This window comes from Anolis sagrei, chromosome X (genome assembly GCF_037176765.1).
Source record: "Anolis sagrei isolate rAnoSag1 chromosome X, rAnoSag1.mat, whole genome shotgun sequence".
Classification (NCBI taxonomy): Eukaryota; Metazoa; Chordata; class Lepidosauria; order Squamata; family Dactyloidae; genus Anolis; species Anolis sagrei.
In genome coordinates, this window is record NC_090034.1 from 107,374,653 (window position 1) to 107,395,339 (window position 20,687).

The window sequence follows — 20,687 nt, forward strand, 5'->3', positions numbered from 1 at the left end:
CCTTGCCACAAGCCAAAGAAGCCAGTTTTAAACCAGAGAAGGAAGGAATTTTCTGGCTTCGGCTCAAGTCAGAGAAGCCAGTTTTAAACCAGAGAAGAAACTTCCTGGCCTCAGCTGAAGCCAGAGAAGCCAGTTTTAAACCAGAGAAGGAATTTCCTGGCCTCAGCTCAAGCCAGAGAAGCCAGTTTTAAGCCAAAGAGCTGGCGTTGTCCACAGACACCTCCAAAGTAATGTTGCCATAGCCATGACTGCATGGAGAGCCGTTACCTTCCCGCCAAGACAGTACCTATTGATCTACTCACCTTCTCTGGTTTAAAACCGGTTTTTCCGGCTTGAGCCAAGGCCAGGTAATTCCTACCTTCTCTGGTTCAAAACTGATTTCTCTGGCTTGAGCCGAGGCCAGGAAGTTCCTTCCTTCTCTGGTTTAAAACTGGTGTCTCTGGCTTGAGGTGAGGTCAGGAAATTCCTTCCTTCTCTGGTTTAAAACTGGTTTTTCTGGTTTGAGTCAAGGACAGTTAATTCCTTCTTTCTCTGTTTTAAAACTGGATTCTCTGGCCTGAGCCGAGGCCAGGAAGTTCCTTCCTTCTCTGGTTTAAAACTGGCTTCTCTGGCTTGAGCCGAGGCCAGGAAATTCCTTCCTTGTCTGGTTTAAAACTGGCTTCTCTGGCTTGAGAAGCCAGGTAATTCCTTCCTTCTCTGGCTTAAAACTGGCGTCTCTGGCTTGAGGAGAAGCCGGGAAATTCCTATCTTCTCTGGTTTAAAACTGGCTTCTTCGGCTTGAGCCGAGGTCAGGAAATTCTGTCCTTCTCTGGTTTAAAACTGGCTTCTCTGGTTTGAGCCGAGGCCAGGCAGTTCCTTCCTTCTCTGCTTTAAAATTAGCTTCTCTGGCTTGAGCCGAAGTCAGGAAGTTCCTTCCTTCTCTGGTTTAAAACTGGCTTCTCTAGCTTGAGCCGGGTCAGGAAATTCCTTCCTTCTCTGCTTTAAAACTGAGTTCTCTGGCTTGAGGCGAGGCCAGGAAGTTCCTTCTGTCTCTGGTTTAACATTGGCTTCTCTGGCTTGAGGCGAAGCCAGGAAGTTCCTTCCTTCTCCAGTTTAAAACTGGCTTCTCTGGCTTGAGGTGAGACCAGGAAGTTCCTTCCTTCTCTGGTTTAAAACTGGTTTTTCTGGTTTGAGTCAAGGACAGTTAATTCCTTCTTTCTCTGTTTTAAAACTGGCTTCTCTGGCCTGAGCCGAGGCCAGGAAGTTCCTTCCTTCTCTGGTTTAAAACTGGCTTCTCTGGCTTGAGCCGAGGCCAGGAAATTCCTTCCTTGTCTGGTTTAAAACTGGCTTCTCTGGCTTGAGAAGCCAGGAAATTCCTTCCTTCTCTGGCTTAAAACTGGCGTCTCTGGCTTGAGGAGAAGCCGGGAAATTCCTATCTTCTCTGGTTTAAAACTGGCTTCTTCGGCTTGAGCCGAGGTCAGGAAATTCTGTCCTTCTCTGGTTTAAAACTGGCTTCTCTGGTTTGAGCCGAGGCCAGGCAGTTCCTTCCTTCTCTGCTTTAAAATTAGCTTCTCTGGCTTGAGCCAAAGTCAGGAAGTTCCTTCCTTCTCTGGTTTAAAACTGGCTTCTCTAGCTTGAGCCGGGTCAGGAAATTCCTTCCTTCTCTGCTTTAAAACTGAGTTCTCTGGCTTGAGGCGAGGCCAGGAAGTTCCTTCTGTCTCTGGTTTAACATTGGCTTCTCTGGCTTGAGGCGAAGCCAGGAAGTTCCTTCCTTCTCCAGTTTAAAACTGGCTTCTCTGGCTTGAGGTGAGACCAGGAAGTTCCTTCCTTCTCTGGTTTAAAACCGAGTTCTCTGGCTTGAGGAGAGGTCAGTAAATAAATAATACTAGTAGTAGCAATATAGTGACAGTGCAACCTCTGGAACATTTCCTGCTTCTGTGCATCATTAGATCAGTGGCAAAAAAAGGACGCAAAGCAAGACCAAGTGTGTGTGTGTGTGTGTTTTCCTTTTAATTGAAACCGGATGTTGCCAACTTTGCAGGAAGGGCAGCTTTTGGGGGACGGCTTTGCTTCCCGTAAGAGACCCCCATAACTTATAAACATGATTTACACTCAGTCTCTGGCGGCAGGAAGCAGCGGGCAGGCGGAGGCCCCATGCGCTCTCTCTCTCTCTCTCTTTCCATAGGCGGATGGGCTTTGTAGTTCTTTCTCTCTGCAGAGCAGGACTTTGCATCCGATTTGATATCCAGCAAACGCAGCAGTGGAGGACGCGTCCTGAGCGATGCCAATGGCGGCCCGAGGGGTGACGAAAGGAAAGACCCCCAGAGTCATAGATATCCTGCCCTAACCCTCATAGTTTGGGACTTGGAAAACCAAAACACCCACAAAGCTGTATCCTCCCCACTGAATTAGCAGCCGTAGAGAAAGGTGGACGCATCCCATTGCCAAAGCAAGAGCTCCTCCTGGTGGCAGCTGGCGGAACAGAACCCGGCTGGCATAAACCGTACCTTTGGTGGGCAAATGATTGGCAGGAGAAGGGAATTGGGGGGCCCTCTTGCCTGCCTTCCACGTTCCCTGAGAACCAGCAACTTGTTGTGGGATGGAGGGAGGTGCCTAGCATGTCATACTGGCAATGCCCAACACATCATGCTGCCACTGCCCCGTACATTATGGAAATGCCCAACGTGTTATGCCAGTATTGCCCAAAATGTTACATAACTATGCTGGCACTGCCCAACATCGTATTACGCTGGCGGTGCATGATGATGGCCATCATGTTATGCTGGCACTGCCCAACATACGCTTGCATCGAGCATTATTTTATACCCAACACATCATGCCGGCATTACCTAAAATATTATACTGGCAGCACAAAACACATTATGATGGCTATCCTGTTATGCTGGCACTGCCCAAAATGTTATACTGGCAATGCCCAACGAATGCTGGCATTATGCATTATTTTACACTGGCACTGCCCAACACATCATGCCAGCATTACCTAAAATATTATGCTGGCAGCACGAAACATGTTATGATGGCTATCCTGTTATGCTGGCACTGCCCAAAATGTTATGCTGGCAATGCCCAACACACGCTGGCATTATGCATTATTTTACACTGGCACTGCCCAACACATGCCAGCATTACCTAAAATATTATACTGGCAGCACAAAACACATTATGATGGCTATCCCATTATGCTGGTATTGCCCAAAATGTTATGCTGGCAAGCCCAACACATGCAGGCATGATGCATTATTTTGCACTGGCACTGGCCAACATGTTATGCTAGCATTACCTAAGACATTATGCAGACAGTGTGTAATGACAGTTGTTGTGTTATACTGGCAATGCCCAAAACATTATGCTGGCACTTCCCAAATTGTTATGCTGGCAATGCCCAACACATGCTGGCACTGGCCAACATGTTATGCTAACATTACCAACATATTATGCTGACAGTGCATAACAATAGCAATCGTGTTATACTGGCAATGCCCAAAACATTGTGCTGGTACTTCTCAAATTGTTATGCAGGCAATGCCCAAAATGTTATGCTGGCAATGCCCAACACATGCTGGCATTGTGCATTAATTTACACTGGCAATGCCCAACACAACATCCTGGCACTGGCCAACATGTTATGCTAGCATTACCTAAGACATTACGCAGACAGTGTGTAAAGATAGCTGTTGTGTTATACTGGCAGCGCCCAAAACATTATGCTGGAACTGCCCAAATTGTTATGCTGGCAATGCCCAACATGTTATGCTAGCATTACCAACACATTATGCTGACAGTGTGTAATGATAGCTATTGTGTTATGCTGGCAATGCCCAAAACATTGTGCTGGAACTGCCCAAAATGTTATGCTAGCATTACCAAAACATTATGGTGACAGTGCATAACGATAGCTATCGTGTTTATACTGGCATTGCCCAAAACATTATGCTGCAACTGCCCAAATTGTTATGCTGGCAATGCCCAACATATGTTAGCACTGACCATTATTTTACATTGTTATGCTAGCATTCCCTAAAACATTACGCTGGCTGTGCGAAACACGTTGTGACGGCCATCATATTATGCTGGCACTGCCCAAAATATTATGCTGTCAATACCCAACCCATCATGCTGGCACTGCCTAACGATTGCCCTTATGTTATGCCGGCAATGCTCAAAACGTGCTGGAACTGCCCGAATTATTATTATTTTACACTGGCGATGCCCAACACATTATGCTGCCGCTGCCCCAACACATTCTACTGGCACTGCCCATCATGTCATGCTGGCACTGCCCAACCGCCCTGTGTCCTCTGGAACGGCAAAGGTAAATAAAAAAAGGGGGGGAGAGGATGCAGGTGGGGAGGAGGCGCGGAGAGAGAGAGAAGAACGAGAGAGCGGCCGGCGGAGGCGTGGGAGCCCCCCACCCCCCGGTGTCTATCCGATGGTGAGGCCGAACCCGCACTGGAACTTGTTCTTGCGGTGGTTGAGGAAGGCGCCCATGGCCAGCGTCAAGGGCAAGGGGGGAAGCTTCTTCTCCAAGGTGGCCCCCACAATCCAGTTGCTGTCCACGGAACCTGCCGAGGGAAAGACGGGGTATCAAAGGGGGCCGGAGCAAAGCCAGGGGGCGGGACAGAGACCTAGAGTTGGAAGGGGTCCCCAAAGGCCATCCAGTCCCCTTCTGCTGCCATCAAGGAAACACCACGTGATCCCTCCCGACTGATGGCCAGCCAACCATAGGATTGTGGCGCAGCTGGCTGAGTGTCAGCTGCATGAAGATCACTCTGACCAAAAGGTCATGAGTTCAAAGCCAGCCCGGGTTGGAGTGGGTTTCCAACCAATTGTGTGTAGCCTGTTGTCGACCTTTGCAACCCGAAAGACAGTTGCATCTGTCAAGTAGGAAAATAAAGTGTGGGGCGGCTAAATTAACTGATTTATGAGGCCATAAAGAAGACTCCAGCAAAGCATTCCAGCGGGGAAGCATGCGGGGAATGCGGAAGTGCTTCATCAGTGTCGCAGATGGACGAGGAAAGCGACAGCTCCCCCGGCGGCCAGAAAAAGTTAAATAGCCTCTGTTTATGTCTGTATATGTTTGTATGTCAAAAATTGGCACTGAATGTTTGCCATATATGTGTACACTGTAATCCGCCCTGTCCCCTGCGGGGTGAGGAGAAGGGCGGAATAGAAAAGCTGTAAACAAACCATATATATGGCTGAGAGATAGCTAATAATAATAATAATAATAATAATAATAATCTTTCTTTGCACCCCGCTACCATCTCCCCAAGGGACTTGGTGCGGCTTACATGAGGCCAAGCCCAAAGTACATCGAACACAACATCAATAAACAATCAATAAAATACAAATCATATAAATCACATAAACAATCAATAGTGACATAAACAGTTTTAAAAAAATTGATAGGGTAGATAGACGGAATTCTAGATTTGGAAGGGACCCCCAAAGGCCATCGAGTCCAACCCCCTTCTGCTGACATCAAGGAAAGCACCGACTGATGGCCACGGAACCTGCCAAGGGAAAGCTGGGGTGTCAAAGAGTGCCAGAGTAAAGCCAGGGGGCGGAACAGAGACCTAGAGTTGGAAGGGACCCCCAAAGGCCATCCAATCCAACCCCCTTCTGCTGCCATCAAGGAAAGCACCACCTGATCCCTCCCGATTGATGGCCATCCAACCATATTATTTATTTCTTTACAACATTTTTATGCCGCCCTTCTCACCCCAAAGGCAACTCAGAGTGGCTTACAAGATAGATAGATAGAATCCTAGATTTGGAAGGGACCCCCAAAGGCCATCCAGTCCAACCCCCTTCTGCTGACATCAAGAAAGGCACAATCCGATCCTTCCCAACAGATGGCCATCCAGTCTCTGCTTACAAACCTCCAGAGAAGAAGACTCCACCAGGCTCCCAGTCTACATTCCACTAGAGTTGGAAGGGACCCCCAAAGGACATCCAGTCCAACCCTCTCCTGCTATAAAGGAAGGCACCACCTGATCCCTCCCAACAGATTCAGCCTCTGCTTACAAACCTCCAAAGAAGAAGACTCCACCAGACTCCCAAAGGGAGGGACCCCCAAAGGCCATCCAGCCCAATCCCCTTCTACTGCCAGAAAGGAAAGGCACCACCTGATCCCTCCTGATTGATGGCCATCCAACCATATATATGACTGAGAGATTGAGAGATAGATAGATAGATAGATAGATAGATAGATGGAATTCTAGATTTGGAAGGGACCCTCAAAGGCCATCCAGTCCAACCCCCTTCTGCCATAAAGGAAGGCACAATCCAATCCCTCCCGACTGATGGCCATCCAACCATATATATGACTGAGAGATAGATAGATAGATAGATAGATAGATGGAATCCTAGACCTGGAAGGGACTCCCAAAGCCATCCAGTCCAACCCCCTTCTGCTGACATCAAGGAAAGCACCACCTGATCCCTCCCAATTGATGACCATCCAACCATATATATGACTGAGAGATAGATAGATAGATAGATAGAATTCTAGATTTGCAAGTGCTCCCCAAAGGCTATCCAGCCCAACCCCCTTCTGCCATAAAGGAAGGCACAATTTGATCACTCCCAACAGATGACCATCCAGCCTCTGCATACAAACCTCCAGAGAAGAAGTCTCCGCAAGGCTCCCAGTCTACATTCCACTAGAGTTGGAGGGGACCCCCAAAGGACATCCAGTCCACCCCCTTTCTGCCATAATGGAAGACACAATCCAATCCCTCCCAACAGGTGGCCATCCAGCCATATATACGACTGAGAGATAGATAGATAGATAGATAGATAGATAGATGGAATCCTAGATTTGGAAGGGATCCCCAGAGGCCATCCAGCCCACCCCCTTTCTGCCATAAAGGAAGGCACAATCCGATCCCTCCCAACAGATGGCCATCCAGCCTCTGCTTACAAACCTCCGGAGAAGAAGTTTCCGCCAGGCTCCCAGTCTAGAGTTGGAAGGGACCCCCAAAGGACATCCAGTCCAACCCCCTTCTGCCATAAAGGCACCTTTCGAGCCCACTCGAGGTCTTCTCATGAGAATCGATGGTGTGTAATATTTCCATACCTCTGAACAAAAGGTTGGCTTTGGGAAGGTCCAGCTGGTAGCCGAACGTGACGCTGGTGTCCTGCATCCGAGTGCTGGCTTCGAATTCTACCCCAACTTGCAACTGGAGGAGAGACAAAGAAAGGACGTGAAGATGGAAGAAACCAATTACCGTATATACTCAAATATAAGCCAAGTTTTTCAGCCCCCTTTTTAAGGTGAAAAAGCCCCCTTGGCTTATACTCGAGTCAAGGTTATTTATTATTTTACTCTGTTATTATTATCATTATCATTATTATTATTATTATTATTATTATACATTTATTATTTTACTCTATTTATTATTTTACTCTAATTATTATTTTACATTTATTATTTTACTCTATTTATTCTTATTATTTCATTTACATTACTTTACTCTTACTATTATTATTTTATTACTTTTATTTTTTTCTCTATTTATTCTTACTAGTACATTTACATTATTTTACTCTTATTGTTATTATTGTTTTATTACATTTACATTATTTTTATTTATAATTATTACATTTACATTATTTTACTCCGTTATTATCATTATTATTTTATTACATTTATTATTTTTATTATTACATTTACATTATTTTACTCTTATTATTATTTTATTATATTTATTATTTTACTCTATTTATTCTTACTAGTACATTTACATTATTTTACTCTTATTGTTATTATTGTTTTATTACATTTGTTATTTTACTCTATTCTTATTATTACATTTACATTATTTTATTCTATTATTATTTTATTACATTTATTATTTTACTCTATTTATTCTTATTATTACACTTACATTATTTTACTCTGTTATTATCATTATTATTTCATTACATTTGTTATTTTTATTCTTATTATTACATTTACATTATTTTACTGTTATAATTATTTTCTTACATTTATTATTTTACTCTATTTATTCATATTATTACATTCACATTATTTTACTGTTATAATTATTATTTTATTACATCTATTATTTTACTCTATTTATTCTTATTATTACACTTACATTATTTTACTCTGTTATTAACATTATTATTTTATTACATTTATTATTTTTATTCTTATTATTTACATTATTTTACTCTATTATTATTATTATTATTATTTTATGACATTCATTATTTTACTCTATTTTTATTATTACATTTACATTATTTTATTCTTATTATTATTATTTTATTACATTTATTTTACTCTATTTATTTTTATTATTACATTTACAATATTTTACTCTGTTATAATCAATATTTTATTACATTTATTATTTTACTCTATTTATTCATATTATTACATTTACATTATTTTACTGTTATAATTATTATTTTATTACATCTATTATTTTACTCTATTTATTTTTATTATTACATTTACATTATTTTACTCTGTTATAATTATTATTTTATTACATTTATTATTTTATTCTTTTTATTCATATTATTACATTTACAATATTTTTCTCTGTTATAATTATTATTTTATTACATCTATTATTTTACTCTATTTATTTTTATTATTTATTATTTTATTCTTTTTATTCTTATTATTACATTTACATTATTTTACTGTTATAATTATTTTATTACATTTATTATTTTACTCTATTTATTCATATTATTACATTCACATTATTGTACTGTTATAATTATTATTTTATTACATCTATTATTTTACTCTATTTATTCTTATTATTACACTTACATTATTTTACTCTGTTATTATCAATTATTTTATTACATTTATTATTTCTATTCTTATTATTACATTTACATTATTTTACTCTATTATTATTATTATTTTATGACATTTATTATTTTACTCTATTTATTCTTATTATTACATTTACATTATTTTACTATTATTTTTTATTATTATTTTACATGTATTTTTACTCTATTTATTCATATTATTACATTTACATTATTTTACTGTTATAATTATTATTTTATTACATCTATTATTTTACTCTATTTATTTTTATTATTACATTTACAATATTTTACTCTGTTATAATTATTATTTTATTACAATTATTATTTTACTCTATTTTTATTATTACATTTACATTATTTTACTTTTTTTATTATTATATTACATTTATTATTTTACTCTGTTATTATTATTATTATTATTATTACAATTATTATTTTACTCTATTTATTCTTATTATTAAATTTACATTATTTTACTCCCATTATTATTATTATTATTTTATTATTTTACTCTGTTATTATTATTATTATTATTATTACAATTATTATTTTTCACTCTTTATTATTATTGGAGGAATATGTAAGCATGTATGGAGAAATACAGCCATTGGACCTTAGAGTTGGAGGGGACCCCCAAAGGGCATCCAATCAGCCCCCTTCTGCCAGGCAGGAAGACACAATCAAAGCCCTCCCGACAGAGGACCACCTGCCTACCTGGTCGCTGGCTTTGTGGTAGTAGGTGGCGTGGGCCCCCGTCTGCCCGACCGTCAGGGTCCCGATCCAGTTGGGCGCCGTGTACTTCCCGGCCAGAGACATCAAGGTGCCTTCTTCTCCCGGGCGGTGGTGGTACACCAGCTCCCCGCCCAACGCCAAGCACGGCGTGATGCTCTGCAGGTAATGCGCCACCAGGATCCCTACCAACAAAGAGGTGGCCGTCAGAATCAGAGAGTTACAAGGGACCCCTGAAGGCCATCTAGTCCAGACACCTAACAACCCAAGGTATGTCCTTCACTAAAAAAAAGTGATTTTTGTCATTTGGGAGTTGTAGTTGCTGGGATTTATAGTTCACCTACAATCAAAGAGCATCCTGAACCACACCAACGATGGAATTGAACCAAACTTGGCGCACGGTTGTCCCATGACCAACAGGAAATACTGGAAGGGTTTGGTGGGCAGTGTCCTTTGGTTTTGGAGTTGTAGTTCACCAACATCCAGAGATCACTGTGGACTCAAACAATGATGGATCTGGACCAAATTCCACACAAATACTCAATATGCCCAAATGTGAACACTGGTGGAGTTTGGGAAAAATAGAATCTTGACATTTGGGAGCTGTAGTTGCTTGGATTTATAGTTCACCTACAATCAAAGAGCATTCTGAACCCCACCAATGATTGAACTGAACCAAACCTGGCACAGAGTTCTTCCATGACCAACAGAAAATACTGGAAGGGTTTGGTGGGCAGTGTCCTTTGATTTTGGAGTTGTAGTTCACCTACATCTAGAGATCACTGTGGACTCAAGCAATGATGGATCTGGACCAAACTCTACACAAATACTCAATATTCCCAAATGTGAACACTGGTGGAGTTTGGGGAAAATAAAATCTTTATATTTGGTAGTTGTAGTTGCTGTGATTTATAGTTCACCTACAATCAAAGAACATTCCGAACCCCACCAATGATGGAATTGAACCAAACTTGGCGCACGGTTGTCCCATGACCAACAGAAAATACTGGAAGGGTTTGGTGGCCACTGTCCTTTGGTTTTGGAGTTGTAGTTCACCTACATCCAGAGAGCATTGTGGACTCAAACAAGGATGGATCTGGACCAAACTCTACATGAATACTCAATATGCCCAAATGTGAACACTGGTGGAGTTTGGGGAAAATAGAATCTTGACATTTGGGAGTTGTAGTTGCTGGGATTTATAGTTCACCTACAATCAAAGAGCATTCCGAATCCCACCAACGATGGAATTGAACCAAACTTGGCATACAGAACTCCCATGACCAACAGAAAATACTGGAAGGGTTTGGTGGGCAGTGTCCTCTGGTTTTGGAGTTGTAGTTCACCTACATCCAGAGATCACTGTGGACTCAAACAATGATGGATCTGGACCAAACTGTACATGAATACTCAATATGCCCAAATGTGAACACTGGCAGAGTTTGGGGAAAATAGAATCTTGACATTTGGGAGTTGTAGTTGCTGGGATTTATAGTTCACCTACAATCAAAGAGCATTCTGAACCCCAACAACGATGGAATTCAACCAAACTTGGCACACAGTTCTTCCATGACCAACAGAACACTATAGAAGGGTTTGGGGGACACTGATCTTGAGTTTGGGAGTTGTAGTTCACCTACATCCAGAGATCACTGTGGACTCAAACAATGATGGATCTGAACCAAACTCTACAAGAATACTCAATATACCTGAATATCAAGAAGGGAAAGGAGGAGCCACCTCACCTGATCCCAGTAAAACGTCGGGGTTCCCTAGCGTGACGGCCGCCGTGAAGTCTGTGCCCTGGTACTCACAGTCCGCTTGCCAGTTCACAAACTTGGACTGTTGCGTCTGCGAGGGAAGAGAAAAAGGATGCAAAGGGAGAAGGGAGGGAGTTATAGTTCTGCCTTACTTTGAGGGGAAAAATGTGATTAATTCTTGATATTATATTACAATACTAGCTGCACCCTGGCCATGTGTTGCTGTGGCCTCTGAAAACAGGAATCCCGGACATGAAACAATTTGGACTAGAGAACATCTTCCCACAAAGGTTTCCTGTAGGCAGGAAGAAGCCAGGCTTTTAAGCTGCAAGGTTTTTCAAAGATTATGAAGGTAGGCAACGTATATGTATTTGTGTGCATGTGTATATATGTGTATATTTGTGTGTGCTTGTGTATATATGTTTATATGTGTATATATATGTGCATGTGTATATGCATATATGTGTGCATGTGTATATGTATATATGTGTAGTTTGCATGTGTATATGTATATATGTGTATATATGTGTGCATGTGTATATGTATATATGTGTAGTTTGCATGTGTATATGTATATATGTGTATATATGTGTGCATGTGTATATGCATATATGTGTGCATGTGTATATGTATATATGTGTGGTTTGCATGTGTATATGTATAATGTGTATATATGTGTGCATGTGTATATGTATATATGTGTAGTTTGCATGTGTATATGTATATATGTGTGTATATATGTGTGCATGTGTATATGCATATATGTGTGCATGTGTATATGTATATATGTGTGGTTTGCATGTGTATATGTATATATGTGTATATATGTGTGCATGTGTATATGTATATATGTGTATATATGTGTGCATATGTATATATGTGTATATATGTGTGCATGTGTATTGAGAGTGATGAAGACACGGTGGAGTCCAGCTCCACCTCTGATGAGGAATTATAGGATAAAAGTATGGTATCAAACTTTTGGAACTTTGCAGTAGGCAAAGTGTTGTACTGGGCTTGGGACTTTGTTGCTGCCATTACTCTTGCCTTGGGTCCTGGGACTGCAGATCGCTGTGCTTCCGTGCTTCTACTGACTGGAATCCTGTAAGTGCTGACTTCTACTTCCTTGCTGACTTTGGATTGTTTTTGGACGACGACATCGCGTTTTGGACTCAACTTCTGCTTTTGGACGTGCATCAACCTTGGACTGTTTCCTGACCACGTTTTTGCTTTCTCCCTTGCTACATTGTGTGTAGTGAATTCTGTGATTTTGAAGCAGTTTGCTTAAAAGTTTTTGTTATCCCGGATTATATTCCTGTATAATCCGGATTATTCTCCAAGTTGCGTTTTTTGCTTAGCAGTTGCTACAGACTTTGTTTTATTGCTAGACTCACTGAATTCAAGTGTTTCTAAGCTATTTTTGTTTATTAATAAACCTTGTTTGGACCTTTCACTTGTGTTTGGCTCTGTTAAGGCTTCTGGCTCACAACACAAATATATACACATGTATACACACATAAATACACACAAACACACATATATACACACACAAAACACATATTCACAGACTGGGCCACAGCAGCACTAATATATTGTATGTATATGTATCTTGTAAGCCGCTCTGCGTCCCTTTCGGGGTGAGAATGGCGACATATTACAGTAAATGTTGTAAATAAATAAATGTTTGCAGACCACTTCCTTAATTACCCTTTCCAGAATCCTGCCTGGTATCGATGTGAGGATGACCGGACATTGGTCACTGTTTGGGTCGTCCTTTTTTAGTAATAATAATAAAACTTTATTTATATACTGCTCCATCCCACCCATGGGTGGGAGCGCAAACCCTTGGGCGCATACCTGAAAGGCCAACTTGGAGCTGATCCGGCTGGAGAGCTGGTGGATGATCTGTGCATTGAGGCTGCCGCTGTTGTCCATGTCGCCCACCAAGACGGGAAAGGCCTGAGCGGAAAAGAGAGACGTAGCGCGGGTGAAGCAGGCTATTGGGTTGGTGGGAGGCTTCTGAAGAGGAGGAAGGGCCCTCAAAAGGAGGCTTTTGGCACGTTAATGGTTTTGCAAGGCTTCTGGCCTTCCTAGATTGGGTTTCTGGACTTTTGGTGAGCCTTGAGAAGAGTTTCTGGACTCCAATTCCCATCATCCTTGGCCTGGAAAGAGGAAGTTTGGGGCGGGGGGGGGGTTAGGGCTTCTTAGAGGAGGCATTAAAAGGGGAGTTCTTGGTGCATTAATGGTTTTGCAAGACTTGTGACCTTCCTAGATTGGGTTTCAGGACTCCAGTTCCCATCATCCGTGGCCTGTTGGACCTGGAAAGAGGAAGTTGGGGGTGAGGTGGGTCAGGGCTTCTTGGAAGAGGGATCAAAAGGGGAGTTCCTGCTCCATTAATGGTTTTGCATGACTTGTGACTATCCTAGTTAGGGATTCTGGACTCCAACTCCCATCATGCTTGCCTGTTGGGTTGGTGGGAGGCTCCTTAAGAGGAAGAAGTGCCCCCAAAGGGAGGCTGTTGGCGCATTAATGGTTTTGCAAGGCTTGTGACCATCCTAGACTGGGTTTAGAGCCCCTTTTGAATCTTTGCACACACACGTGTACGTACCTCTGTGGGGCTGACCTGCTTCGTCCCGACGTAGGTCACCCCAAAGTGGTAATTGGAGTCGCCGACGGTACTGAGGGCCACCGTGTGATTCACCTTCGAGGAAGACAACATTCATGGATGATTAAAGGGGCCGACATCTAACTTTTGTAGACCGGAGAGGCGGCCGCACAATAATGTGTTTCCAAAGCCACTCCCTTGGGAAACCCTCCCTGAAAACAGCAAGCGTTCCATCTTACCTGGAAGTGACTACTGAGCCCTTTGTTCACCGTCAGCTTCACGCCCTCCATTTGGATGGGAAACAATTCTGGAAATAGTCGGGGGGAAAACAAGGTTCAGCTCTCAGGATCATATTGCACTGACCAAAAGGGGGGGTCAAACTGTATTATTTCGACAGTGTAGACCAATAGTTCCCAACCTTTTTTCTGACCAGGGACCACTCTACAATATTAGGACCAAAAGGGTTACGAATCTGTTTTTGGTCAACTTTAGATTCGGTTTGGTTATTTGGGGTGCTGATTCAGAAAATTGCACTGGATAGATCACATCACCTGATTAAAAACTGCATTGGATAGATCACATCAGCTGGTTCAGATAAGTGCATTGGATAGACCACATCTGCTGATTCAGAACATTGCCTTGGATAGACTACAACAACTGATTCAGAAAATTGCATTGGATAGACCACATCAGCTGATTCAGAAAATTGCATTTGATAGACCACATCAGCTGATTCAGAAAAATGCACTGGATAGACCACATCAGCTAATTCACAACATTGCATTAGATAGACCACATCAGCTGATTCAGAAAATTGCCTTGGATAGACCACATCAGCTGATTTGGAAAATTGCCTTGGATAGACTACATCAACTGATTCAGAAAATTGCATTGGATAGACCACATCAGCTGATTGGGAATTGCCTTGGATAGAGACTACAACAGCTGATTCAGTAAATTGGATAGACTACATTAGCTGATTCAGAACAATCCATTGAATAGACCATATCAGACGATTCAGAACATTACATTGGACAGACAACATCAGCTGATTCAGAAAATTGCCTTGCATAGACTACATTGGCTGTTTCAGAGAATTGCATTGGATAGACCACATCAGCTGATTCAGAAAATTGCCTTGGATAGACCACATCAGCTGATTCAGATAACTGCATTGGATAGACCACATCAGCTGATTCAGATAACTGCATTGGATGGACCACATCAGCTGATTCAGATAACTGCATTGGATAGACTACATCAGCTGATTCAGATAACTGCATTGAATAGATCACATAAGCTGATTCTGAAAATTGCATTGGATAGACCACACCCGCTGATTCAGATAACTGGATTGGATAGACCACATCTGCTGATTCAGAACATTGCATTGAATAGACCACATCAGCTGATTCAGAAAATTACATTGGATAGACCACATTGGCTGATTCAGAAAATTGCACTAGATAGACCACATCGGCTGATTCAGATAACAGCATTGGATAGACCACATCAGCAGATTCAGAAAACTGCAATGCATAGACCACATCAACTGATTCAGAAAATTGCACTGGATACACCACATCAGCTGATTCAGAAAATTGCACTGGATAGACTACACCAGCTGATTCAGAAAATTGCACTGGATAGACCACATCAGATCTAGTTTTGATACAGAACATATGCCATCCAGTAGTTGTCATCTGCTTGCCCACAGAAAACCATATTTAACAATCTAGAGCTGATGTGATCTATCCAATGCAATTTTCAGAATCAGCTGATGTGATCTATTATTATTATTATTATTAATAATAATAATAATAATTATTATTATTATTATTATTATTCTGGATCTATCCCTTCCCCTCACACACGTCACCTAGCAGCAGCCAATCCGCTTCACGTTCTTTCTCAGCCCCATGACAGAGGGCCACTTCACCCCAGCCACAACCAATCTGCTTTGTTCCTTTCCCTTCCCCTGAGTGGGGGACCCTTCCCGTACCTTTGCACTTCCGGTGACACTGCTCAAACGTTCCTGGGTTGGGGAGCTGGTCGCACTTGTCGTCGGCGGGGCGGTCTTGCGTGGGGGGCACCAGCCCAGCGACGGGGGGCATGGAGAAGCCCGGCGGCACTGAGACCAAGCCGGAGCCCGGCCCGGGCGGGGCCGCCGGAGGGGGGGCCGGGGAGCTGGCGGCCAGGACGTTGCCCATGGCGAGGATCTACGGTCAAAGAACAAAGAGGGGGTCAGTCATGCAGCGAGAGCAAAGCAAAGACCCCAAAGGACAGCATCGGGACCCCAAACCATAATCAGGACCGGGTTGTGGCACAGCTGGTTATGAGTCAGACGCATTAAAATCACTACTGACCGAAAGGTCATGAGTTCGAAGATAGCCAGTTGACCATTTGTCAACGAGGGCTGAGAAAAGCGGTATACGAATATCTATCTATCTATATAATAAAAGTCAAAGTTTGTATGCGGCGGACAGAGGTGTGGCGGTGTAGGTGCTAGCTTTCTGATTGGCCACCCTGAAAGTTCCAACATTCTGATTGGCTGCCGAAGTGGTGCTATTTGCATATGGTCTCTGATTGGCCAGTTTTACAGGAGCCCCTGGTGGAGAAAAGGGTTCATGACAGAAACGGAGACATGAGAGAAGGAAATTTGCATATGTTCTCTGATTGGCCAGCCTCAATTCCAAGATTCCGAGATGACAAAGAGAGGAAAGGAAAAGGCCAGAGGGGGCCGAGTCAGACAATTACCAATACAGACCAAACTTGGCACAAAGAGCCTGCAAGACCCACTCTACATCCTACTGCAGTTTGGAGGAGGATGAACCATGGATGATGGGACTTGCAGTACCATCACTCACATTCTGAGACCGCTGTTAACCTCATCCAATGACTGATCAGGACCAAACTTGGCACATAGACCTCTCATGACCCACTTTACGTCCTGGTGTGGTTTGGCCAAGGATGGACCATGGATTATGGGACTTGCAGTACCTTTGCTCAATTTTTGAGACCACTGCAACCCTCATCCAATTACCAATAAAGACCAAACTTGGCACACTGAGTCTCCATCACGCACTCTACATCCTGGTGCAGTTTGGAGGAGGATGCACCATGGACGATGGGACTTGCAATACCTGCACTCCCTTCCTAAGACCATTACAACTGCCAACAATGATGGATCAGGACCACATTTTACACAGAGAGCCCGCATGACCCACTCTACATCCTGGTGCGGTTTGGAAGAATTTGACAATGGATGATGGGACTTGCAGTCACTTCACTCACTTCCTGAGACCACTGAGACCCTCGCCAATGACTGATCAAGACCAAACTTGGCACACAGAGTCCCCATGACCCACTCTACATCCTGGTGCACTTTTAAGGAGGACAGACCATGGATGATGCGACTTCAAGTACCTCCACTCCCTTCCCAAGACTGCTGCAACCCTCATCTAATGACCAATCAAGACCAAACTTAGCACTCAGAGCCCCCATGACCCACTCTATATCCTGCTGCTGTTTGGAGGAGGGTGGACCATGGATGATGGGACTTCAAGTACCTTCATTCACTTCCTGAAAACAATGCAGCCATTATCCAATGATCAATAAAGACCAAACTTGGCATACAGAACCGCCATTACCCACTTTCTCTAATAACCCGGGCAGCGCCGGGTCCCCAAGCTAGTAGTAAATAAATAAACAAACAAACCTCTGCAGCCCGAAAGACAGTTGCATCTGTCAAGTAGGAAATTTACTGTATATACTCGAGTATAAGCCTAGTCAAAGTTATTTATTATTTTAGACTGTTCTTAGTATTATTTTTATTACATTTATTATTTTACTCTATTATTGGTATTATTACATTTACATTATTTTTCCTTTTAAAGAGCCTCCCACCAAGCCAAATAGGCCAAGGATGATGGCAACTGTAGTCTTGAAACCATGCAAAACAATTAATGCACTAGGAGCTTCCTTTTCAATCCTTCCTGCAAGAAGCCCAGACCCCACTTTCCTCTTTTCTGACCCAACTAGCCAAGGATGATGGGAACTGGAGTCTAGAAACCCAATCTAGGAAGATCACAAGCCTTGCAAAGCCATTAGTGCGCCAACAACCTCCCTTTGGGGCCCCCTCATCCTCTTAAGAAGCCTTCCAACAACCTAATAGCCCAAGGATGATGGGAACTGGAGTCCAGAAAACCTATCAAGGACTACCAAATGTCTTGAAACCCAATCTGGGATGGTCACAAGACATGCAAAATCATTAATGTAGAAGGAACTCCCCTTTCGATCATCCTGATCCCCAACTTTCTCTTTTAAGGCCCAACAGGCCAAGGATGATGGGAACTGGAGTCCAGAAACTCTATCAAGACTCACCAAAAGTCCAGAAACCCAATCTAGGAAGGCCACAAGCTTTGCAAAACCATTAATGCGCCAACAGCCTCCCTTTAGGGGCCCTTCTTCCTCGTAAGGAGCCTCCCACCAACCCAAAAGGCAAGGATAATGGGAACTGGAGTCCAGAAACCCTATCAAGGCTCACCAAAAGTCCAGAAACCCAATCTAGGAAGGCCACAAGCCTTGCAAAACCATTAATGCGCCAACAGCCTCCCTTTGGGGGCTCTTCTTCCTCTTAAGGAGCCTCCCACCAACCCAACAGGCAAGGATGATGGGAACTGGAGTCCAGAAACCCTACCTAGAATGGCCACCAATCTTCCAAAACCATTAATGCAGCAGGAACTCCTCTTATGATCACTCTTCCAAGAACCCTGACCCACCACACCCCCAATTTCCTTTTCCAGGCCCAACAGGCCAAGAGTGATGGGAACTGGAGTCCAGAAACCCTACCAAGGCTCACCAAAAGTCCAGCAATCCAATCTAGGAAAGTCACAAGCTTTGCAAAACCATTAATGTGCCAACAGCCTCCCTTTAGGGGCCCTTCTTCCTCTTAAGGAGCCTCCCACCAACCCAACAGGCAAGGATGATGGGACCTGGAGTCCTGAATCCCTAACTAGGATGGTCACAAGTCTTGCAAAACCATTAATGCAGCAGGAACTCCCCTCCTCCAAGAAGCCCTGACCCATCCCATCCCCAACTTTCTCTTTCCAGGCCCAACAGGCCACGAATGATGGGAACTGGAGTCCAGAAACCCAATCTAGGAAGGTTACAAATCTTGCAAAACCATTAATGCAGCAGGAACTCCCCTTTTGATCCCTCCTCCAAGAAGCCCTGACCCACTCTCCCCCAATTTCCTCTTTCCAGGCCCAAAAGACCACGGATGATGGGAACTGGAGTCCAGAAACCCAATCTAGGATGGTTACAAGTCTTGCAAAACCATTAATGCACCAACAACCTCCCTTTTGGGGCCCCTCATCCTCTTAAGAAGCCTCCCACCAACCAAATAGCCCAAGGATGATGGGAACTGGAGTCCAGAAACCCTACCAAGGCTCACCAAAAGTCCAGCAACCCAATCAAGGAAGGCCAGAAGCCTTGCAAAACCATTAATGAGCCAACAGCCTCCCTTTGGGGGCCCTTCTTCCTTTTCAGGAGCCTCCCACCAACCCAACAGGCAAGGATGATGGGACCTGGAGTCCAGAAACCCAATCTAGGAAGGTTACAAATCTTGCAAAACCATTAATGCAGCAGGAACTCCCCTTTTGATCTCTCCTTCAAGAGGCCCTGATCCACCCTCCCCCAACTTCCTCTTTCCAGGCCCACCAGGCCACGGATTATGGGAACTGGAGTCCAGAAACCCAATCTAGGAAGGCCACAAGCCTTGCAAAACCATTAATGCAACTACAGCTTACCTTTGGGGGCCCTTCTTCCTCTTAAGGAGCCTCCCACCAACCCAACAGGCAAGGATGATGGGACCTGGAGTCCTGAATCCCTAACTAGGATGATCACAAGTCTTGCAACCCAATCTGGGATGGTCATGAGTCATGTAAAATTATTTATGTAGCAGGAACTCCCCTTTCCATCATCCTGACCCCCAACTTTCTCTTTCCAGGCCCAACAGGCCACGGAGAATGGGAACTGGAGTCCAGAAACCCTACCAAGGCTCACCAGATGTCCAGAAACCCAATCTAGGAAGGTCACAAACCTTACAAAACCATTAATGAGCCAACAGCCTCCCTTTGGGGGGCCTTCTTCTTCTAAAGGAGCCTCCCACCAACCCAACAGACAAGGATGATGGGAACTGGAGTCCAGAAACTCTATCAAGGCTCACCAAAAGTCCAGAAACCCAATCCAGGAAGGCCACAAGACTTGCAAAACCATTAATGCGCCAAAAGCATCACTTTGGGGGCCCTTCTTCCTCTTAAGGAGCCTCCCACCAACCAAGTAGCCCAAGGATGATGGGAGTTGAAGTACAAAAACTCTACCAAGGCTCACCAAAAGTCCAGAAACCCCATCTAGGAAGGCCACAAGCCTTGCAAAACCATTAATGAGCCAACAGCCTCCCTTTGCGGGCCCTTCTTCCTCTTCTGGAGCCTCCCACCAACCCAAACAGGCCAGGATGATGGAAGTTGGAGTGCCAAGGCCTCACCTGTTCAACTAAGGCTTAGCAGAGCCACTCAGGAGCCCATAATTCCTCGTTCAAAGCCCCCAAAACGCCCTGAAATGCACCCCCAAGGCCTCACAAGCCAGGAATGATGGGAATCCGAGTCGCTCCCGCCTTCCTCACCTTTTTTTCCCTTCCCGAGACCCGTAACGGCAGCCGCAGCGGCGAGGGCTGGAGCCGGGAGACACCCGAAACCGCCTGCTCCCACACCCCGCCTCCT

The 20,687-nt window shown here is 43.6% G+C and overlaps 1 protein-coding gene across 1 annotated transcript; it reads right to left on the reverse strand.

Moving 5' to 3' along the window:
• Positions 1–4,331: 4,331 nt before the first annotated feature.
• LOC137095009 (mitochondrial import receptor subunit TOM40 homolog) lies at positions 4,332–20,667 on the reverse strand. Its single transcript, XM_067461151.1, has 9 exons — positions 20,591–20,667; positions 15,908–16,124; positions 14,145–14,212; positions 13,909–14,001; positions 13,158–13,259; positions 11,286–11,391; positions 9,526–9,725; positions 7,082–7,184; positions 4,332–4,562 (listed from the first exon to the last, which is right to left on the reverse strand). The coding sequence occupies exons 2-9, from the start codon at positions 16,113–16,115 to the stop codon at positions 4,423–4,425; spliced, it is 1,020 nt and encodes a 339-aa protein (XP_067317252.1). The 5' UTR covers positions 16,116–16,124; positions 20,591–20,667; the 3' UTR covers positions 4,332–4,422.
• Between the last annotated feature and the right edge of the window lie 20 nt (positions 20,668–20,687).

Bases quoted from the DNA above. Each gene is read 5' to 3' on its own strand.
- LOC137095009 (XM_067461151.1), bottom strand. From the start codon at position 16,115: ATGGGCAACGTCCTGGCCGCCAGCTCCCCGGCCCCCCCTCCGGCGGCC. The intron at 14,002-14,144 runs GTAAGATGGAAC...TCTTCCTCGAAG, and splicing joins GGCTCAGTAGTCACTTCCAG to GTGAATCACACGGTGGCCCT. The intron at 4,563-7,081 runs GTATGGAAATAT...TTCCCTCGGCAG, and splicing joins AGCCAACCTTTTGTTCAGAG to GTTCCGTGGACAGCAACTGG.